The sequence below is a fragment of the Oncorhynchus mykiss genome, chromosome 19, assembly GCF_013265735.2.
Source record: "Oncorhynchus mykiss isolate Arlee chromosome 19, USDA_OmykA_1.1, whole genome shotgun sequence".
NCBI classification, from domain to species: domain Eukaryota; kingdom Metazoa; phylum Chordata; class Actinopteri; order Salmoniformes; family Salmonidae; genus Oncorhynchus; species Oncorhynchus mykiss.
Window position 1 is genome coordinate 53,397,916 of NC_048583.1, and position 20,838 is coordinate 53,418,753.

The window sequence follows — 20,838 nt, forward strand, 5'->3', positions numbered from 1 at the left end:
TCGGCTGGAGTGGTGTAAAGCTTGCCGTCATTGCACTCTGGAGCTGTGGAAACGCATTCTCTGAAGTGATGAATTATGCTTCCCCATCTGGCAGTCCGACGGACAAATTTGGGTTTGGCAGATGCCAGGAGAACGCTACCTGCCCGAATGCATAATGCCAACTGTAAGTTTTGTGGAGGAGTTATAATGGTCTGGGGGTGTTTTTCATGGTTCGGGCTAGGCCCCTGGTTTCCAGTGAAGGGAAATCTTTATGCTACACTCTACAATGACATTCTAGTGCTTCCAACTTTGTGGCAACAGTTTGTGGAAAACCCTTTTCTTTTTTTCTTTTGTATATTTGACCCCTTTTTCTCCCCAATTTCGTGGTATCCAATTGGTAGTTACAGTCTTGTCTCATCGCTGCAACTCCTGTACGGACTCGGGAGAGGCGAAGGTCGAGAGCCGTGCGTTCTCCGAAACACAAACCAACCAAGCCGCACTGCTCCTTGACACAATGCCTACAACCCGGGAGTCAGCCACACCAATGTGTCGGAGGAAACACTGTGCACCTGGTGACCGTGTCAGAGTGAACTGCGCCCGGCCCACCACAGGAGACGCTAGTGCGCAATGGGACAAGTACATCCCTGCCGGCCAAACCCTCCCCTAACCCGGATGATGCTGGGCCAATTGTGCGCCGTCCTATGGGTCTCCCGGTCGCGGCTGGCTACGACAGAGCTTGGACTCAAACCCAGAATCTCTAGTGGCACAGCTAGCAATGCGACGCAGAGCCTTAGACCACTGCACCACTCAGGAGGCCCGGGGGAAAGCCCTTTTCTGTTTCAGCATGACAATGCCTCCATGCACAAAGCGAGGTTCATACAGAGATGGTTTGTCGAGATCGATGTGGAAGAACTTGACTGGCCTGCACAGAGCCCTGACCTCAACCCTATCGGATAACTTTGGAATGAATTGGAACGCTGGCTGCGAGCCAGGCCTACTTGCCCAAAATCAGTGTCCGACCTCACTAATGCTCTTGTGGCTGAATGGAAGCAAGTCCCCGCATCAATGTTCCAACATCTAGTGGAAAGCTTTCCTAGAAGAGTGGAGGCTGTTATAGCAGCAAAGGGGGGACCAACTCCATATTAATGCCCATGATTTTAGAATGAGCTTTTTGGCCATGTAATGTATATCAGTATCATTCAAAATGCCATATAAGTATAATTTTTGCTTTTAAAACAATACAATCTGTTTTCTTTTATCATATTTTGGACCAGCGTGATGCTGTCTCCACTAGCCTAACTATTGTTCCTGCAGTGAGGAGGATTCACCATATTCATCAAATGTTTTCATCATTTATCTGTAGATAATCGCCAAAAAGCCTACCGGTATGCAAATGAGGGAGCCAAATGAACAGCTCTCTTACCGATTCAATTCGGTAGACTACTGAAGAGTAACTCACTTTAACATCACTGTCTGGCAAGTCCTGATGAACTTCATATCGAAAATACAAACGAGATCTTTAGTTTTCCCAATGCGATACCATGGATATATAAGTGTGTTGTATAATTTAGGAATGGGAAGGTTATATGAGATGGTCTTTATTCAGTCAGTTCAACACCTTTTAATAAATGAGTCAAGCTAGGGTTAGGGTTGGGGGATGTAAAATATATTTGATGAAACATTGAATTTGGCTTTACTGCTATTAGCCCATGGACATGCATGAAATAACAGCTTCATATGGATAAACAGATCGTCCCCAAAAATTCTAAAGGAAGTATGTTCTGAAGTGTCTGTCCTACATCTGAGAGCTCTAACAAATATCAGGAAACCATTTTTAAAAATGGATTTAACCCCTTATTTTAGGCACTAAACTATCTACATATATACTTCATGTACCTGTCTACCTTGAGACTTGTCTTGTGAGGCTTGTAGACGTGGAAAACAACCAATGTTTGTGAGACAAACAGAGGAGTAATACTGTATTAGTGTGTAGCCCAAACTGTTCCGACGCTACTGAAGTTGTCACATCGGATGGATCGACTTCAGACGAGTCCCCTGATGCAAAACGGAATACCACTGTGTTTGTGAGAGTCTCATCTTTCATTAGAGGGGTCATAATAGTTTTGTAGTCCAAACTGTTTGGACCGAATGTTGTCGTAAGAAGACCGATTTTTGGTACGTCTCATGGTCTGACAAACACCGCTCTATATCTGTGGCTTTTCACAGCAGATGAGGAAGGGTGACATCAGCGGATGCCGTGGATTGAGACGCAGGAAAATACATGCAAAAACACCTGAATTTGGGAATTGTTGTATTATGCTAATTAGGTTTCCGCGGGGCCGCAGATACCGACTAGAGGACTAAGAGGAACGTTCCAGAGAGACATCAACATGGCTACAGTAGACTAGGAATGTCTATGTTCACAATTGAAGGTTTACTTTTGTAAATCCCTTTGCCTAAAATAAATAAGCTCAGTGAGGAGAACTTCTGGACAGCTCGCGTGTACATCAACTTGTACTGCTCGAGAAGTTGTGACTCGCATGATGGTATGGTGGTGCTTGAATGAACGGCCAATCATATTGCTCAAATAGCATGACATTTACGCGTGCTGGTCTTCAATGGTAGACTGCGACAGAGCAGGTAAATGTTGAACTGGAATGCAAAAATGCCCATGAAAGTTGACTGGTGAGATGCTCTGGCTCAGCACATGTTTTTAATGGCCCCGGGCCATCGGTAATGTCGGACTCTCCATGCGAAAGAAAGTCAATGAATGTCACAGAAAACCATCGGTTAAGTGGATTTCGACTCGTCGTTAACACTATATGGGACGTGCAAATTCATGCTCTCTCCCTCCACGTGAAGAAATTAGACTACAACCACAGCTCACACAACACATACACCCAGGTACCTAGAGGCGTGACAGACATCAGGTCTATCAATAGATCGCCAGAAGATGCATGTCATTCATTCTAGCGGGAGAGGGCTCAGCAGACTTTTTTTTTCTGACTAGCGAATTGAAAAGTGGCCTAGTTAATTTAAGTGGAAAAAGTACCCGGCTGAAAATGAGTCTGTAATCGGCTGTATAGCCGACAGTGATATCAAATGATGTAAATCGAGGAAAGACTAAACCGCATAATCAGAACATAAGGAATCAAACTGCCCAGTTATATGTTGTGTTTATTTTTCCCTGTGACTACACTGTGTGACTACACGGTTATCACTTTTGCTTTGTCTGCTATTGTATATGCTAGTGTGTGGTGAGCCCATGAGCATTTGTGTGGGTGAGTGAGCATGTTTATGCTGGCGTCTGTCTCTCTGGATGTGCCTGTGGACATGTCAGTGATCTCCCTCTCTATTGTGCCGTGAGTGGGAGAAGGTGGCAGGGGTATTATAAATAGAAGTGCTGGGCTGCGAGGGTCAGGGTGTCTTCCTTGTCACAGGGCCTAGTGCACACTCAACCCCCTCTAACTTTGAGGTGGCACCCAGGCCCACAAAGCAAGCATAGAGGAAAGGATGGTCACTAGAGATAAAGGTGTGTGGAGGAAAGGATGGTCACTAGAGATAAAGGTGTGTGGAGGAAAGGATGGTCACTAGAGATAAAGGTGTATGGAGGAAAGGATGGTCACTAGAGATAAAGGTGTATGGAGGAAAGGATGGTCACTAGAGATAAAGGTGTGTGGAGGAAAGGATGGTCACTAGAGATAAAGGTGTATGGAGGAAAGGATGGTCACTAGAGATAAAGGTGTGTGGAAGAAAGGATGGTCACTAGAGATAAAGGTGTGTGTGTGTGGAGGAAAGGATGGTCACTAGAGATAAAGGTGTGTGGAGGAAAGGATGGTCACTAGAGATAAAGGTGTGTGGAGGAAAGCCTGGTGGTGAAAATGCCAACTCTTCTCAGAAGTCTTTTCTGGAAAGCCCTCGATGGTTTTAAAAAGAACGAGGTGTCTTTCACCACCAGCATGTAAAAACAGACCGTAGTTCTGCAGCCACTGTATTCTTGTATTATTCTCTTCTTCTTGAGAATCCTGCTCTTAGCTGGCCCCTCTTTCTCCCTGTCCCTGACGGGAAGGTGAATAGCGGCGAGGTGCAGAAATGAATCATCCCCAAATAGAACCATCTCTCTCCCTTTATGATTCTGTCTGACTCTTCACCAGGTCATCCTGTGTCTGAGGTATGATGTTAAGGAAAGGATGACCTGTCGGGGCTGTTTTCATGGTTTTGCTGGAAAATAACAAACTTTATTTACCTAGAAGGTTTACATGAATCACTCATGGGTGATTTAGGACATGGGCTCGGTCCGGATGTTTGACTTCTCATATACCGTCTCCATCCTGACACGCATCAAACACCCACATTGACTGACTTCTCAGCTCAATTCATGTCAGGAATGCCTCATTTTATTACCATTTAGCCACAGTCAGCAGTGGACTGGAGTTCAAAATGTTCCCTTTTACATAAATCATCAAACTGGGCCCAGTTTCCTAATATCCTGTACAGGGTTTGTCAGGAATTGAGTTTATCTCCCTTGAATGAAGGGTTCAGCTAAGGTTTTTGAGGTCTGGAACGGGACGGTTTGTGTACAGATGAGTTTAATCATTTCAGAGAGGCCATTCCAAGGCTGCAGTGGTTTTATCAGTGGTATGTTTCTTATTACGCTGCATTTCTCTGCGGTCCATTCCAAATGCAAAGGTCCGGCTTAGTACATAGGAATGGAATTACAGGCTTAAACTTTGACACGAATGTATATGAAAAGCAAAATCGCTTTTAATGTCCGCTGGCATAGTGGAGAGAAGACGAGACCCAAGCAAAGAACGCATCATTCTGTAAATAACTCTTCAGAATTCGGCCGAAGAAACCACAGTTTAAGTAGAGGAAAACATGGTGTCATCTCAAGTGAAAACATATTTGTTCTCTGCTTTTGGGTAGCCAGGGCTTGGTAAGCTCCTCTCGCACAATAATACTCCACTCTGGAGTGTTGTCGCTATGAGGCCACGCTCCAGCCTGTCCGTCCTTTTCTAGTTCTCCCGACTGCCCGTCGGCCTGAGGAAAGCACCAAGGCCCGGGCTCACCATTGTGACTGACGACTGTTGTTCTCTTCACAGCCGAACATTCTTTCTCTTTATGGCCCTCCAAAAAACAAATGTATGTTGGCATTTCGCTTCTCTCCGGGCCCCTTTATGGAAATGCTTTGAGCCTCATTGTGGGGCATCTGCACGTGGTCCACACACAGAGGGTGACTATAAGCAAAGTCAAGTGGCACATTCAGCGCCTGCAGAGGGAGGAGAGAGGGGAGGAATTGAGGGAGAAGTGTTCTCTTTCTCATCAGCTGCAGTATGTGGGAGTGTTGGAGGAGAAGAAAGGCTCGCTGAGCCAGCTTTGGGATCGATTAGCATTTGGAGAAGCCTAGAAACCTCCCAAGCACTAGGCGCTGCAACACAGAGACAGTGCATAAGAGCCTGTGCTTGTAACGCAAAATCCCATCAATGGGGCTATTGTGAGAAACCGGCTGCAGGAATCCTGACGTGCTTTATTTCACTGTCTACAGCCTTTTAAAAGTAACATGTCGGCGTCTGGACTCGCCAAAGTGCAATCCTCCAGCTTGTCAGACTCATGAAAGATGGCCTGATAGGCAATCGAAAAAAGCCACTCCTATCTCCCTCCACCGGTGTCAAAAGCTATTAACATCAATGAGTTAATGTCAAGGCCAACCACTCTTCCTCAATTGACTCTTGAAGTGTCCCTTTTGCACGTTTGGTAGCAATTAAAAGTGCACTCTTCGTGCCACCGTAGGATGGTTAACATGTTGGATGGCGTTTAATGTGTTTTATTTAACCTTTATTTAACTAGGCAAGTCAGTTAAGAACAAATTCTTATTTTACAATGATGGCCTACCCCAGCCAAACCCTCCCCTCCTAACCCAGACAGCGCTGGGCCAATTTTGCACTTCCCTATGGGACCCCCGATCATGGCCGGTTGTGATACAGCCCGGGATCGAATCAGGGTCTGTAGTGACCCCTCTAGCACTAAGATGCAGTGCCTTAGACCGCTGAGCCACTTGGGAGTGTTACACCAGATAATAAACCCATGCCATCATGTGAACCTGTCTGATTTCCCTGACCTGTGCTATTATCAGAACATGGCCACTGGTATGAAGAGGGATGACGTTTGGATGGCCCTTGTGGCTGCCAGCAGACAGTTCCAACTAGACAGCCTGGTGTGAATGAATGCTAGGAATGGGGTCTCGGTGCCACTGTGATGGATGCATTTACTTAGTCCATGCAGGCCCTTTTCAGTTGTCTTTGGAAGATGCTGGTAACATCATGTGTGCTGTGAGCCTCAATGTACCAGAGTCAATAGAAGACTCCTCTAAGTACTGACATGTGTAGCTCTATCTCAGTAAAAGTATGCTTGACTCTCCTCTAGGGCTGTGACGATACCAGTATCCCAATATTTTTTTCAGGGAAAAATGAAAACGGGAAGCAGACCAAACTCTTTGGTCCTTTAAAAAATATTGTGTGAAATACGTGTTATAGGGAGTTAATACTCAAAATAATGTATTAATCCATTTGTGATATAAAACATCCATAATCGGTGACTTCTGAGGGGAAGGATTCAGAATACGTTTGTGTGGCTACATTCATTTGCCATTCTTTGGCATAATCTTTTTAAACTGGGCTTTCTTAAGAAAGACAACTCATCACTTAAGATTCTTTAGATAGATGGGCAGTAGTGGAGTATGTACTCTGTGTAACCACTGTACCCCTCAGTGGCGTGTGTGTGTGTGTACATGTCACTGGCTCCTGTTGTTCTCCGTCTTTGAGCACACAAATAAACATAGAACCAAGCTGGACTGCTGAACAGCACAAGGCTCTCAGCGTGAGGGAAATGGAGTCAAACTCACATTCCCTCATTACCATGCATCTATCTATGGAAATCCCCATCGGCACTGAGTATCCCAGGTGTGTGTGGTAGTGGACACTAATGTTCCCTCAATTTTCAGAGGGCACTGAGCATCCCAGGTGTGTGTGGTAGTGGACACTAATGTTCCCTCAATTTTCAGAGGGCACTGAGCATCCCAGGTGTGTGTGGTAGTGGACACTAATGTTCCCTCAATTTTCAGAGGGCACTGAGCATCCCAGGTGTGTGTGGTAGTGGACACTAATGTTCCCTCAATTTTCAGAGGGCACTGAGCATCCCAGGTGTGTGTGGTAGTGGACACTAATGTTCCCTCAATTTTCAGAGGGCACTGAGCATCCCAGGTGTGTGTGGTAGTGGACACTAATGTTCCCTCAATTTTCAGAGGGCACTGAGCATCCCAGGTGTGTGTGGTAGTGGACACTAATGTTCCCTCAATTTTCAGAGGGCACGGAGCAAATTTTAGGTCTTGTGAGCAGAAACTTGAACATTGTGCGAATTTTGTGCAACTTCCAGCGAGTATTTACAGTGAACGCTGAGGCTGTACCCCTACAGTTTTAGACAGTAGCCAATGGGCTAGTGTGTCTATTTGAGAATAGTATAGGCCTACCAACAAAACCAATGGAGTAAATCCCATGATGTAAGAACCCACTTTACAAAATACAATTAATGAGTATTACCATACAGAGAATTAGACAGTAGGCTACACCTCTGCATATTGGCTTATTTTCATATTCAAGCCTGTATCAAAATACAACACTGCCCTTTTAATTAAGACATACGCTTTTTACTTGACTGGCTTTTCAAAGACAACTTGAAATGTAGCATACATGTTTTGTGCTCTTTTAGGAAGCAGTAACTCCCCATTGCTGAGCTGTGCTTATCTACAGTGCCTTGCGAAAGTATTCGGCCCCCTTGAACTTTGCGACCTTTTGCAACATTTCAGGCTTCAAACATAAAGATATAAAACTGTATTTTTTTGTGAAGAATCAACAACAAGTGGGACACAATCATGAAGTGGAACAACATTTATTGGATATTTCAAACTTTTTTAACAAATCAAAAACTGAAAAATTGGGCGTGCAAAATTATTCAGCCCCTTTACTTTCAGTGCAGCAAACTCTCTCCAGAAGTTCAGTGAGGATCTCTGAATGATCCAATGTTGACCTAAATGACTAATGATGATAAATACAATCCACCTGTGTGTAATCAAGTCTCCGTATAAATGCACCTGCACTGTGATAGTCTCAGAGGTCCGTTAAAAGCGCAGAGAGCATCATGAAGAACAAGGAACACACCAGGCAGGTCCGAGATACTGTTGTGAAGAAGTTTAAAGCCGGATTTGGATACAAAAAGATTTCCCAAGCTTTAAACATCCCAAGGAGCACTGTGCAAGCGATAATATTGAAATGGAAGGAGTATCAGACCACTGCAAATCTACCAAGACCTGGCCGTCCCTCTAAACTTTCAGCTCATACAAGGAGAAGACTGATCAGAGATGCAGCCAAGAGGCCCATGATCACTCTGGATGAACTACAGAGATCTACAGGACAACAATCAGTCGTATATTGCACAAATCTGGCCTTTATGGAAGAGTGGCAAGAAGAAAGCCATTTCTTAAAGATATCCATAAAAAGTGTTGTTTAAAGTTTGCCACAAGCCACCTGGGAGACACACCAAACATGTGGAAGAAGGTGCTCTGGTCAGATGAAACCAAAATTGAACTTTTTGGCAACAATGCAAAACGTTATGTTTGGCGTAAAAGCAACACAGCTCATCACCATGGACACACCATCCCCACTGTCAAACATGGTGGTGGCAGCATCATGGTTTGGGCCTGCTTTTCTTCAGCAGGGACAGGGAAGATGGTTAAAATTGATGGGAAGATGGATGGAGCCAAATACATGACCATTCTGGAAGAAAACCTGATGGAGTCTGCAAAAGACCTGAGACTGGGACGGAGATTTGTCTTCCAACAAGACAATGATCCAAAACATAAAGCAAAATCTATAATGGAATGGTTCAAAAATAAACATATCCAGGTGTTAGAATGGCCAAGTCAAAGTCCAGACCTGAATCCAATCGAGAATCTGTGGAAAGAACTGAAAACTGCTGTTCACAAATGCTCTCCATCCAACCTCACTGAGCTCGAGCTGTTTTTTTTTAAATTTTGCACGCCCAATTTTTCAGTTTTTGATTTAAAAAAAAAGTTTTAAATATCCAATAAATGTCGTTCCACTTCATGATTGTGTCCCACTTGTTGTTGATTCTTCACAAAAAAATACAGTTTTATATCTTTATGTTTGAAGCCTGAAATATGGCAAAAGGTCGCAAAGTTCAAGGGGGCCGAATACTTTCGCAAGGCACTGTATAACTGAACTAATAACTCACTAACTTGCGCATTCACTTGCGGGCAATTGAAAGATCGCTCTTTGGCTGCCCTGCCTATAGAATTCTACTTCATTGAATTCTACTCCATTGCGCTCTGATTCTACCTACAACAAAATCAGAGACTCAATCTTGCAAAGTTAGATTTGTTTTGGTTTGTTGCATTGAAAAGGGGCTGCTATAATGTTGATTCGATCACAGAAAAAAACGTTGATCTATAGTGCAAACTAATGGGGCAAACTTAATGAAATTCAATCTCTTGCGTCTCTGCGCAGCGTAGCATTTCTTCTGCGCAGCAGTCCTGGTGCAAGTGCGCCGCTGCTCACATACGCAGTTTAGAGGGAACATTGGTGGACATTGTGTGTTTGGTAGTGGGCTGTGTTTTGTATGTTTGAGACTGTGTGTGTTTGGTAGTGGACTGTGTTTTTTAAATGTTTGAGACTGTGTGTGTTTGGTAGTGGACCATGTGTTTGGTAGTGAGATAAGAGTATCAAGATGGTGTCGATAGACATTGCGGCTCTGTTTCTGGTTCCAAAAGCAACTTTGCAGTATTTTATTTATTTACGTTTGTTATTCCTCACATTATAAGTCCAGAGAGACATCAGAGACTGTAACATACTCTGTTTCACAGAATAATGGCTCTCTCTGGATATACAGTACTGTCCCCGTCCATACAGCCAGCTGGGTTTTCAGTGCATTGTGCGGATAGGAATAAATAAAGAACTCTCAGGGAAGAAGAAAGGTGAAGGTGTATGTTTCATAAATAACTCATGGTGTGATTGTGGAAATGTACAGGAACTCAAGTATTTTTGTTCACCCGAGCTAGTATTCTTTTTATTTTACCTTTATTTAACTAGGAAAGTCAGTTAAGAACAAATTATTATTTTCAATGACAGCCTAGGAACAGTGGGTTAACTGCCTGTTCAGGGGCAGAACGACAGATTTGTACCTTGTCAGCTCGGGGATTTGAACTTGCAACCTTTCGGTTACTAGTCCAACGCTCTAACCACTAGGCTACCCTCACGATCAAATGCCGATCACATTACCTCCTGAGAGAATTCTCTTCGGTCATGGTTACAGCCGTGTAAATTCCCACCCAAGCTGAAACCACAACGGTTCTCAAGGAACTGCACTAGACTTTGTGTAAACTGGAAACCGCATACCCTGTGGCCATGGGACTTTAATAAAGCAAATCTGAGGAAAAAGCTACCGAACACATTACCTGCAGTACGCTCGCTTCAAAAACTCTTGACCATTATTACTCTCCCTTCCGGGATGGCTACGAGGCCATCCCCCACCCTCCCTTTGGCAAATCAGATCACGACTCCATTCTGCTCCTCCTTTCCTATAGGTAGAAACTCAAACAGGAAGTACACATGCCAAGGTCTATTCAACGCTGATCTGACCAATCAGAATTCATGCTTCAAGATTGTTTTGGTCATGTGGACTGGGATATGTTCTGGGTTGCCTCTGAGAATAACATTGATGTATACACTGACACGGTGACTGAGTTCATCAGGAAGTGTATAAGGGATCTTGTTCCCACTGTGACGATTTAAAAACTATCAAAACCAAAAACTGTTGATAGATGGCAGCATTCGTGCAAAGCTAAAAGCACGAACCACCTCATTTAACCACGGCAAGAATATGGTTGAATACGAATTGCGAATATGGTTGAATACAAACAGTCCAGTTATGCCCTCCGTAAGAAAATCAAACAGGCAAAATGTCAGTACAAAGTAGAGTCGCAATTCAACTGCTCAGACACGAGACATACAGTATGTGGCTGGAACTCCAAACAATCACATATTCTAAAGGGAAAGCCAGCCACGTCACAGACACTGACGTCTTGCTCCCGGACAAGCTAAACACTTTCTTTGCCCGCTTCGAGGATAACACAGCGCAACGACACCATTCTGTATGCATCTGGCCCTTCTTTGAACACTGCTAACAAACCTCCAAACGAGCTTCAACGCCATATAACACTCCTTCCATGGCCTCCAACTGCTTTTAAATGCTAGTAAAACTAAGTGCATGCTCTTCAACCGATTTGCTGCCCGCATCCTCCCAACTTATTGTGGGAAGCTTGTGGAAGACTTCCTGAAACGGTTGACCCAAGTTAAACAATTTAAAGGCAATGCTACCAAATACTAATTGAGTGTATGTAAACTTCTGACCCACTGGGAATGTGATGAAAGAAATACAAGCTGAAATAAATCACTCTCTACTATTATTCTGACATTTCACATTCTTAAAATAAAGTGGTGATCCCAACTGACCTAAGACAGGGAATTGTTACTAGGATTAAATGTCAGGAATTGTGAAAAACTGAGTTTAAATGTATTTGGCTAAGGTGTATGTAAACTTCCGACTTCAACTGTACATAGATATGCAACACTGGTCATTTTAATAATGGAACACTGATCACTTTAATAATGTTTACGTGCTGTTTTACTAATTTCATATGTATATACTGAATTCTAGTCAAGGCCTATTCTGTTCTATTTCTGTACATATACTATTCTATCCTACGTGTTCTACAGATAGATTATATAGTATATCTGCATACTGTCCATAATGTCTATACATCCCATCACATACAGTGCATTCGGGAAGGATTCAGACTCCTTCACTTTTTCCACATTTTGTTACGTTACAGCCTTATTCTAAAATTGATTTAATATTTTTTTTGCTTCATCAAACTACACACAACACCCCATAATGAAAAAGCGCAAACAGGTTTTTAGGCATTTTTGCTAATGTGTTAAAAAATAAAAAACAGAAATACTTCATTTGTATTCAGAGCCTTTGCTATGAGACTCAATGGAGCTCAGGTGCATCCTGTTTCCGTTGATCATTCTTGAGATGTTTCTACAACTTGATTGGGGTCCACCTGTGGTAAATTAAATTGATTGGACATTATTTGGAAAGGCACACAAAGGCTCCATGGACAATTCCTTCTACCTCATGGCATGGTTTTTGCTCTGACATGCATTGTGATCTGTGGGACCTTATTTAGACAGTTGTGTGCCTTTCCAAATCATGTCCAATCAATTTAATTTACCACAGCTGGACTCCAATCAAGTTGTAGAAACAGGTTTTTGTCGAAGGAACAGATCTGGGCAAGGGTACCAAAAACTTTCTGTAGCCTTGAAGGTCCCCAAGAACACTGGTCTCATCATTCTTAAATGGAAGAAGTTTGGAACCACCAAGGCTCTTCCTAGAGCTGGCCGCCCGGCCTAACTGAGCAATCAGGGGAGAAGGGTTTTAGTCAGGGAGGTGACCAAGAACCCGATGGTCCCTCTGACAGAGCTCCAGAGTTCCACTGTGGAGATGGGAGAACCTTCCGGAAGGACAACCATCTCTGCAGCACTCCACCAATCACGCCTTTATGGTAGAGTGGCCAGATCCTCTGTTGAAGGCACATGACAGTTCGCTTGGAGCACCTAAAGAACTCTCAGACCATGAGAAAGAAGATTCTCTGGTCTGATGAAACCAAGATTGAACTCTTTGGCCTGAATACCAAGCTTCACATCTGGATGAAACCTGGCACCATCCCTACGGTAAAGCATGGTGGTGGCAGCATCATTCTGTGGGGATGTTTTTGAGCGGCAGGGACTGGGAGATTAGTCAGGATCGAGGGAAAGGTAAATGGAGCAAAGTACATAGAGATCCCAAATGAAAACCTGCTCCAGAGCGCTCAGGACCTCAGACTGTGGCGAAGGTTCACCTTCCAACAGGACAACGATCCTAAGTGCACAGCCAAGACAATGCAGGAGTGGTGTCATCAAGGCAAAGGGTGGCTACTTTGAGGAATCTCAAATATGAAATAAATGTTGATTTGTTTAACACTTTTTTGGTTACTACATGATTCCAAATGTGTTATTTCATAGTTTTGATGTCTTCACTATTATTCTACAATGTAGTAAAAATAAAGAAAAACCTTTGAATGAGTTGGTGTGTCCAAAATTTTGACTGCTACCTCCCTGGTCTTTGGTTGACTCTGTGTTTGAAATTCACTGCTCGACTGAGGGACCTTACAATTATCTGTGTGGGGTACAGAGATGAGGTAGTCATTAAAACATCATGTTAAACACTGTTATTGCACACAGAGTGAGTCCATGCAACTTATTACGGTATGTGATTTGTTAAGGAAATGTATTTATGCTTGCAATAGCAAAGGGGTTGAATACTTATTGACTCAAGACATTTCAGCATTTCATGTTTAATTAATTTGTTACAAATTATTTTCTTCGAAAATCCTCAGCCCACTTTGTCATTATGGGGTGTTGTGTGTTTGTAGTCCAGTGACACAAAATTTCTATTTACTCCATTTTAAATTGTAACAGAATGTGGGAAAAGTCAAGGGGTGTGAATACTTTCTGAAGCACGTATATATTTATTATATATACAGTATATATTTATTTATATTTGGGATTTTGACATTACTTTTATGATATGTCTTAATTTTTTTATTTGATTTAACTTTTGCATTATGTGTGATTTATTGTATTGCTAGATATTGCTGCACTGTTGGAGCTAGAAACATAAGTGTTTCACTGCACCTGCTATAACATCTGCATAACAGTGTAAGCAACCAATAAACTTTGATTTGTTTTGGGCCACCACGAGCCGCCAGAACAGCTTCAATTCACCTTGGTGTAGATTCTACAAGTGTCTGGAACTCTATTGGAGGGATGCAACACCATTCTTCCACGAGAAATGCTCGTCTCAGGCGACGCTCCAGAATCTCCCATAATTATTCAAATGGGTTGAGATCTACTGACTGAGACACACACACACACACACTCTTTAAACCCCCTATGCTCCTTTGAGACCCCTCTTTCAAAGTCACTGAGATCTCGTCCTCTAGCCATGGTAACCAAAATAATGGGCAACTGGGCATTTTTATACATGTTAATTGTTTAACTCAGGAAGAACCACGCTACTTTATCCCTCATTTACTCAAGTGTTTCCTTTATTTTGTAATGATAATTTAATTGACACGGAAATGAACCACACTAATAACAATCTATGTAGACTTGTTCAGACTATTCTGACCCCTTTTCACCCAGGTTGATCAAGGTCAAATGTGGAGTAGCACAGTTAACCAGAACACGAGCTAGAGCAAATCATCACTGGTCTCTGCCACTGAGGTCTCTGAGTCAGGGGCTTGTAGACTGTGGATTGTGTGTCAGTAGGTGCAGAGACCACTGATTCTGTAACAGCATTTAGCCATCTATACATCTGGTTGCGTGTGTGTGTTCCTGCTTGTGTGTGTGTGTATGCACTGTGTGGGTAAAACAACGATGCCTCGGAAGGTCTTAACCCCAGTCTGTTAACCCAGCAGATCTCAGCTCAGCTGGCCATTAAGATATCTGAGCTTCAATTGTGTAACGATTTCTCCTCCGCAAATTGAGCAAATTTGTCCTGTAGAAATGTGATTAGCTGACTGCAGCAAAGCTGGGCCCAGGCCAGGCTGTGAGCTCACCCACCCTCAGTTAGCTTAGCACAATGGTGCAGTGAGAGGCTAATCAACCAGCAGAGAGACCAACCTCTGTTCCTCCCCAAAAACAGATCAGGCAATGGGAAATACCCTCCAAATCCCAGCTTTCCCACAACTTAAAACACACAGACAGAGTCCGAGAAATATACAGAGAGGGGAAAACGATAAGCAAAAGAAAGGTCTGTGTTCTGGAGAAAACTGCTCATTCATCTGATAAGGCCGACGCCCACACGGATGAATGATGAATGGCCTGAGACATGAATCTCACTGCGGTTCATATTTTCATATCTGAATTATATTATTATGGGGGTTAAATGGATCAACAGATTACCAGTGATATATGTTGTTAATGTTTGCTTCCTGTCAGTTTTTCCTACCAAATCAAGTCACATAAACGTTTGATCCCTTTCTTGTTTTTTATGACATCCATCCACACTCTCTAAAATGTAATATTTGAATTAGTTTTCATAAAAGGGTAGACATGCTGAGTTCCTCATGCCTAATGATATATGCTTTTCCAATAATATATTTCACTGATATGTACTTTTCACATTTTTACCTAATAATATATTCAGTGCTGCCTTAGAATGGATCAGGGGAGAACGACTGCGCCCTCTCATTGAAGCCACAAAGGTCAAGGCCGACTGTGGTACTGCAATCTTAATTAAAACATAAATAAATACATTTGAAGACAATCATGGAACCAATAATTGCTTCCATTACACCAGTCGGGCCTTCAATTTGATGTTCTCAGATGGGGCAGCACTGAGCTAGTCTGCAACGTCCCTTCCTGGATTAGCTCAATCTGGCCATGATATGTCCACATAAATATCCCACACAAGATGCTATCTTAACCGACTTCCTTGGCTTCAAATGTGTATCGAGTCTTTACATAAGAATGAATGGTGTCACATGAACGATATGTGCTGTTTTATGCTGTGGTTGAATAACTTTTCTAACAAGAAAGACAATACTGGTTAAATGTATCTGATACCATTTTCTGGTGGTTGGGGGGGAAAGAATTTCACAAAGCAGTTGGTTCAACGTCCGTACATCTGTATAATGGATGGACCTGCATTGTTTGTAAGATAACGTTCAATGACATCTCCATAAATATATATATTTACTTCGAGGCTACAAACAAAGCTGAAACATCCTCGCAGAAGGCTCCCATTTCAACACAGCTTTTTAATGAGTCTGAGCAGCAGACCTCTGATTGCCATCCTCTTGTGCTTCCTTTGCTGTCAGACCCAGATAACAAACTGGAGCGATCAGTCACCAACTAAATGGACTTCTCCTTTTGTGACACCAGAACAGCAAGAGTAGCGGTGACCGCTGCACGGCCCCTACTAGAGATAGACAAGCTATCTAAGTGTCATCTTTAACGATCTTCCCTCTTATTTCCTCTCTCTCTCATTTCCTCTTCTCTAGAATCTCCAAAAACATCCCCACCACCAAAGACGTGGAGCCCCTGTTGGAGATCGATGGGGACATCCGCAGCTTCGAGGTGTTCCTGTCCTCGCGGACACCCGTTCTCACGGCACGCGACGTGGAGATGTTCCTTCCCTGCACCGTCAACCTGGACCCCAAACTCCGCGAGATCATTGCAGGTCCTTATATTTACACACAAGTACCACTTTTCACTATTACACTCAGTTAATTCAAAGACCTATAGGCCCTTATTCATAAAACATATCAGAGTAGCAGTGCTGACCCAGGATCAGGCCCCTCCTGTCCATGTAATCTTATTCATTATGATCTAAAAGGGAAAACTGATCCAATGTCACCACTCCTACTGTGAGACTGTTTTTGGATACATGCCATTACCCAAAATGAATGTGTGTTCTGTCATGATATTCAATCTATCAATCATTCAATCAAATGATTTGTCACGTGCAGAATACATCTGGTGTAGACTTTACTGTGAAATGCTTGTTTATGAGCCCTTCGCAATGATGCAGACTTTAAAAATGGAATTGTAACACGAGGAATTAAATAAAATACACAAGAATGGAGCTATATACAGGTATTACCAGTACCAGATCAATGTGGATCTATATCCAGGTATTACCAGTACCAGATCAATGTGGCGCTATATACAGGTATTAACAATACCAGATCAATATGGCTCTATATACAGGTATTACCAGTACCAGATCAATGTGGATCTATATATAGGTATTACCAGTACCAGATCAATGTGGAGCTATATACAGGTATTACCAGTACCAGATCAATATGGCGCTATATACAGGTATTACCAGTACCAGATCAATGTGGATCTATATCCAGGTATTACCAGTGCCAGATCAATGTGGAGCTATATATAGGTATTACCAGTACCAGATCAATGTGGAGCTATATACAGGTATTACCAGTACCAGATCAATGTGGATCTATATCCAGGTATTCCCAGTACCAGATCAATGTGGAGCTATAAACAGCTATTACCAGTGCCAGATCAATGTGGAGCTATATACAGGTATTACCAGTACCATATCAATGTGGAGCTATATACAGGTATTAACAGTACCAGATCAATGTGGAGCTATATACAGGTATTACCAGTACCAGATCAATGTGGAGCTATATACAGGTATTACCAGTACCAGATCAATGTGGAGCTACAGTGCCTTGCGAAAGTATTCGGCCCCCTTGAACTTTGCGACCTTTTGCCACATTTCAGGCTTCAAACATAAAGATATAAAACTGTATTTTTTTGTGAAGAATCAACAGCAAGTTGGACACAATCATGAAGTGGAACGACATTTATTGGATATTTCAAACTTTTTTAACAAATCAAAAACTGAAAAATTGGGCGTGCAAAATTATTCAGCCCCTTTACTTTCAGTGCAGCAAACTCTCTCCAGAAGTTCAGTGAGGATCTCTGAATGATCCAATGTTGACCTAAATGACTAATGATGATAAATACAATCTACCTGTGTGTAATCAAGTCTCCGTATAAATGCACCTGCACTGTGATAGTCTCAGAGGTCCGTTAAAAGCGCAGAGAGCATCATGAAGAACAAGGAACACACCAGGCAGGTCCGAGATACTGTTGTGAAGAAGTTTAAAGCCGGATTTGGATACAAAAAGATTTCCCAAGCTTTAAACATCCCAATGAGCCCTGTGCAAGCAATAATATTGAAATGGAAGAAGTATCAGACCACTGCAAATCTACCAAGACCTGGCCGTCCCTCTAAACTTTCAGCTCATACAAGGAGAAGACTGATCAGAGATGCAGCCAAGAGGCCCATGATCACTCTGGATGAACTGCAGAGATCTACAGCTGAGGTGGGAGACTCTGTCCATAGGACAACAATCAGTCGTATATTGTACAAATCTGGCCTTTATGGAAGAGTGGCAAGAAGAAAGCCATTTCTTAAAGATATCCATAAAAAGTGTTGTTTAAAGTTTGCCATAAGCCACCTGGGAGACACACCAAACATGTGGAAGAAGGTGCTCTGGTCAGATGAAACCAAAATTGAACTTTTTGGCAACAATGCAAAACGTTATGTTTGGCGTAAAAGCAACACAGCTCATCACCCTGAACACACTATCCCCACTGTCAAACATGGTGGTGGCAGCATCATGGTTTGGGCCTGCTTTTCTTCAGCAGGGACAGGGAAGATGGTTCAAATTGATGGGAAGATGGATGGAGCCAAATACAGGACCATTCTGGAAGAAAACCTGATGGAGTCTGCAAAAGACCTGAGACTGGGACGGAGATTTGTCTTCCAACAAGACAATGATCCAAAACATAAAGCAAAATCTACAATGGAATGGTTCAAAAATAAACATATCCAGGTGTTAGAATGGCCAAGTCAAAGTCCAGACCTGTATCCAATCGAGAATCTGTGGAAAGAACTGAAAACTGCTGTTCACAAATGCTCTCCATCCAACCTCACTGAGCTCGAGCTGTTTTGCAAGGAGGAATGGGGAAAAAATTCAGTCTCTCGATGTGCAAAACTGATAGAGACATACCCCAAGCGACTTACAGCTGTAATCGCAGCAAAAGGTGGCGCTACAAAGTATTAACTTAAGGGGGCTGAATAATTTTGCACGCCCAATTTTTCAGTTTTTGATTTGTTAAAAAAGTTTGAAATATCCAATAAATGTCGTTCCGCTTCATGATTGTGTCCCACTTGTTGTTGATTCTTCACAAAAAAATACAGTTTTATATCTTTGTTTGAAGCCTGAAATGTGGCAAAAGGTCGCAAAGTTCAAGGGGGCCGAATACTTTCGCAAGGCACTGTATATACAGGTATTAACAGTACCAGATCAATGTGGAGCTCTATACAGGTATTACCAGTACCAGATCAATGTGGAGTTTTATATACAGGGAGTACCAGTACCAGATCAATGTGCAGAAATACAGCACAAGGTATTTAAGGTAGATATGTACATGAAGGCAGGGTAAAGTGACTACGCATCAGGACAGATAAAAATAAGAGTCAAATAAAGTAAAGAGTAGCAGCATCAAATTGTATGTAAAGGTGTGTGTATATAGTCTAGTGAGTGTGTGTGTATAGTCTAGTGTGTGTGTGTATATGGTGTGTGTGTATAGTCTAGTGAGTGTGTATATGGTGTGTGTATATATAGTCTAGTGAGTGTGTATATGGTGTGTGTATATAGTCTAGTGAGTGTGTATATATAGTCTAGTGAGTGTGTATATGGTGTGTGTGTATATCGTCTAGTGAGTGTGTATATGGTGTGTGTATATAGTCTAGTGAGTGTGTATATGGTGTGTGTATATAGTCTAGTGAGTGTGTATATGGTGTGTGTGTATATATAGTCTAGTGAGTGTGTATATGGTGTGTGTATATATAGTCTAGTGAGTGTGTATTTAGTGCGTATATATAGTCTAGTGAGTGTGTGTATATAGTCTAGTGTGTGTGTAGATGGTGTTTGTATATAGTCTAGTGAGTGTGTATATGTAGTCTAGTGAGTGTGTATATATAGTCTTGTGAGTGTATATGGTGTGTATATATAGTCTTGTGAGTGTAGATGGTGTGTAATATAGTCTAGTGAGTGTGTAGATGGTGTGTAATATAGTCTAGTGAGTGTGTAGATGGTGTGTATATATAGTCTAGTGAGTGTGTGTATATGGTGTGTATATATAGTCTAGTGAGTGTGTAGATGGTGTGTATATATAGTCTAGTGAGTGTGTAGATGGTGTGTATATATAGTCTAGTGAGTGTGTAGATGGTGTGTATATATAGTCTAGTGAGTGTGTAGATGGTGTGTATATTTTATTTTATTTTTTCCTTTTGTAATGAGATTCGTCTTCCTCTGACGAGGAGTATGAAGGATCGGACCAATATGCAGCGTGGTACGTGTCCATGTTGATATTTACTAACACTGAACACAAAGAACAAAATAACAAGGAGAACGAATGAAAACTAAACAGTTCTGTCTGGTGAAGACACAGACTGAAAACAATCACCCACAACTAAAATGGGGAAAACGGGCTACCTAAGTATGATTCTCAATCAGAGACAACGAACGACACATGCCTCTGATTGAGAACCATACCAGGCCAAACACCTAAATACTACATAGAAAAAAGAACATAGACTACCCACCCCAACTCACGCCCTGACCAAACTAACACAAAGACATAATAAAGGAACTAAGGTCAGAACGTGACACCTTTATTTAACCAGGTAGGCTAGTTGAGAACAAGTTCTCATTTGCAACTGCGACCTGGCCAAGATAAAGCATAGCAATTTGACACATACAACACCACAGAGTTACACATGGAATAAACAAAACATACAGTCAATAATACAGTAGAACAAAAGAAAACAAGATGTCTATGTACAGTGAGTGCAAATGAGGTAAGATAAGGGAGTTAAGGCAACAAATAGGCCATGGTGGCGAAGTAATTACAATATAACAATTAAACACTGGAATGGTAGATATGCAGAAGATGAATGTGCAAGTAGAGATACTGGGGTGCAATGAGCAAGATAAATGAATAAATACTGTATGGGGATGAGGTAGGTAGATAGATGGGCTGTTTACAGATGGGCTGTTTACAGATGGGC

General features: G+C 42.3%; 1 protein-coding gene across 11 annotated transcripts in view; it reads left to right on the forward strand.

Annotated features, from left to right (window-relative positions):
• LOC110498117 (kinase D-interacting substrate of 220 kDa B) overlaps nt 1-20,838 on the forward strand; it is a 101,643-nt gene that overhangs the window by 55,443 nt on the left and 25,362 nt on the right. For all 11 annotated transcript variants that reach the window (XM_036955086.1, XM_036955083.1, XM_036955088.1 and 8 more), the window contains one exon: nt 16,220-16,398. In XM_036955086.1, the coding sequence (XP_036810981.1) occupies nt 16,220-16,398 (179 nt within the window). The remainder of the gene's footprint in view (nt 1-16,219; nt 16,399-20,838) is intronic.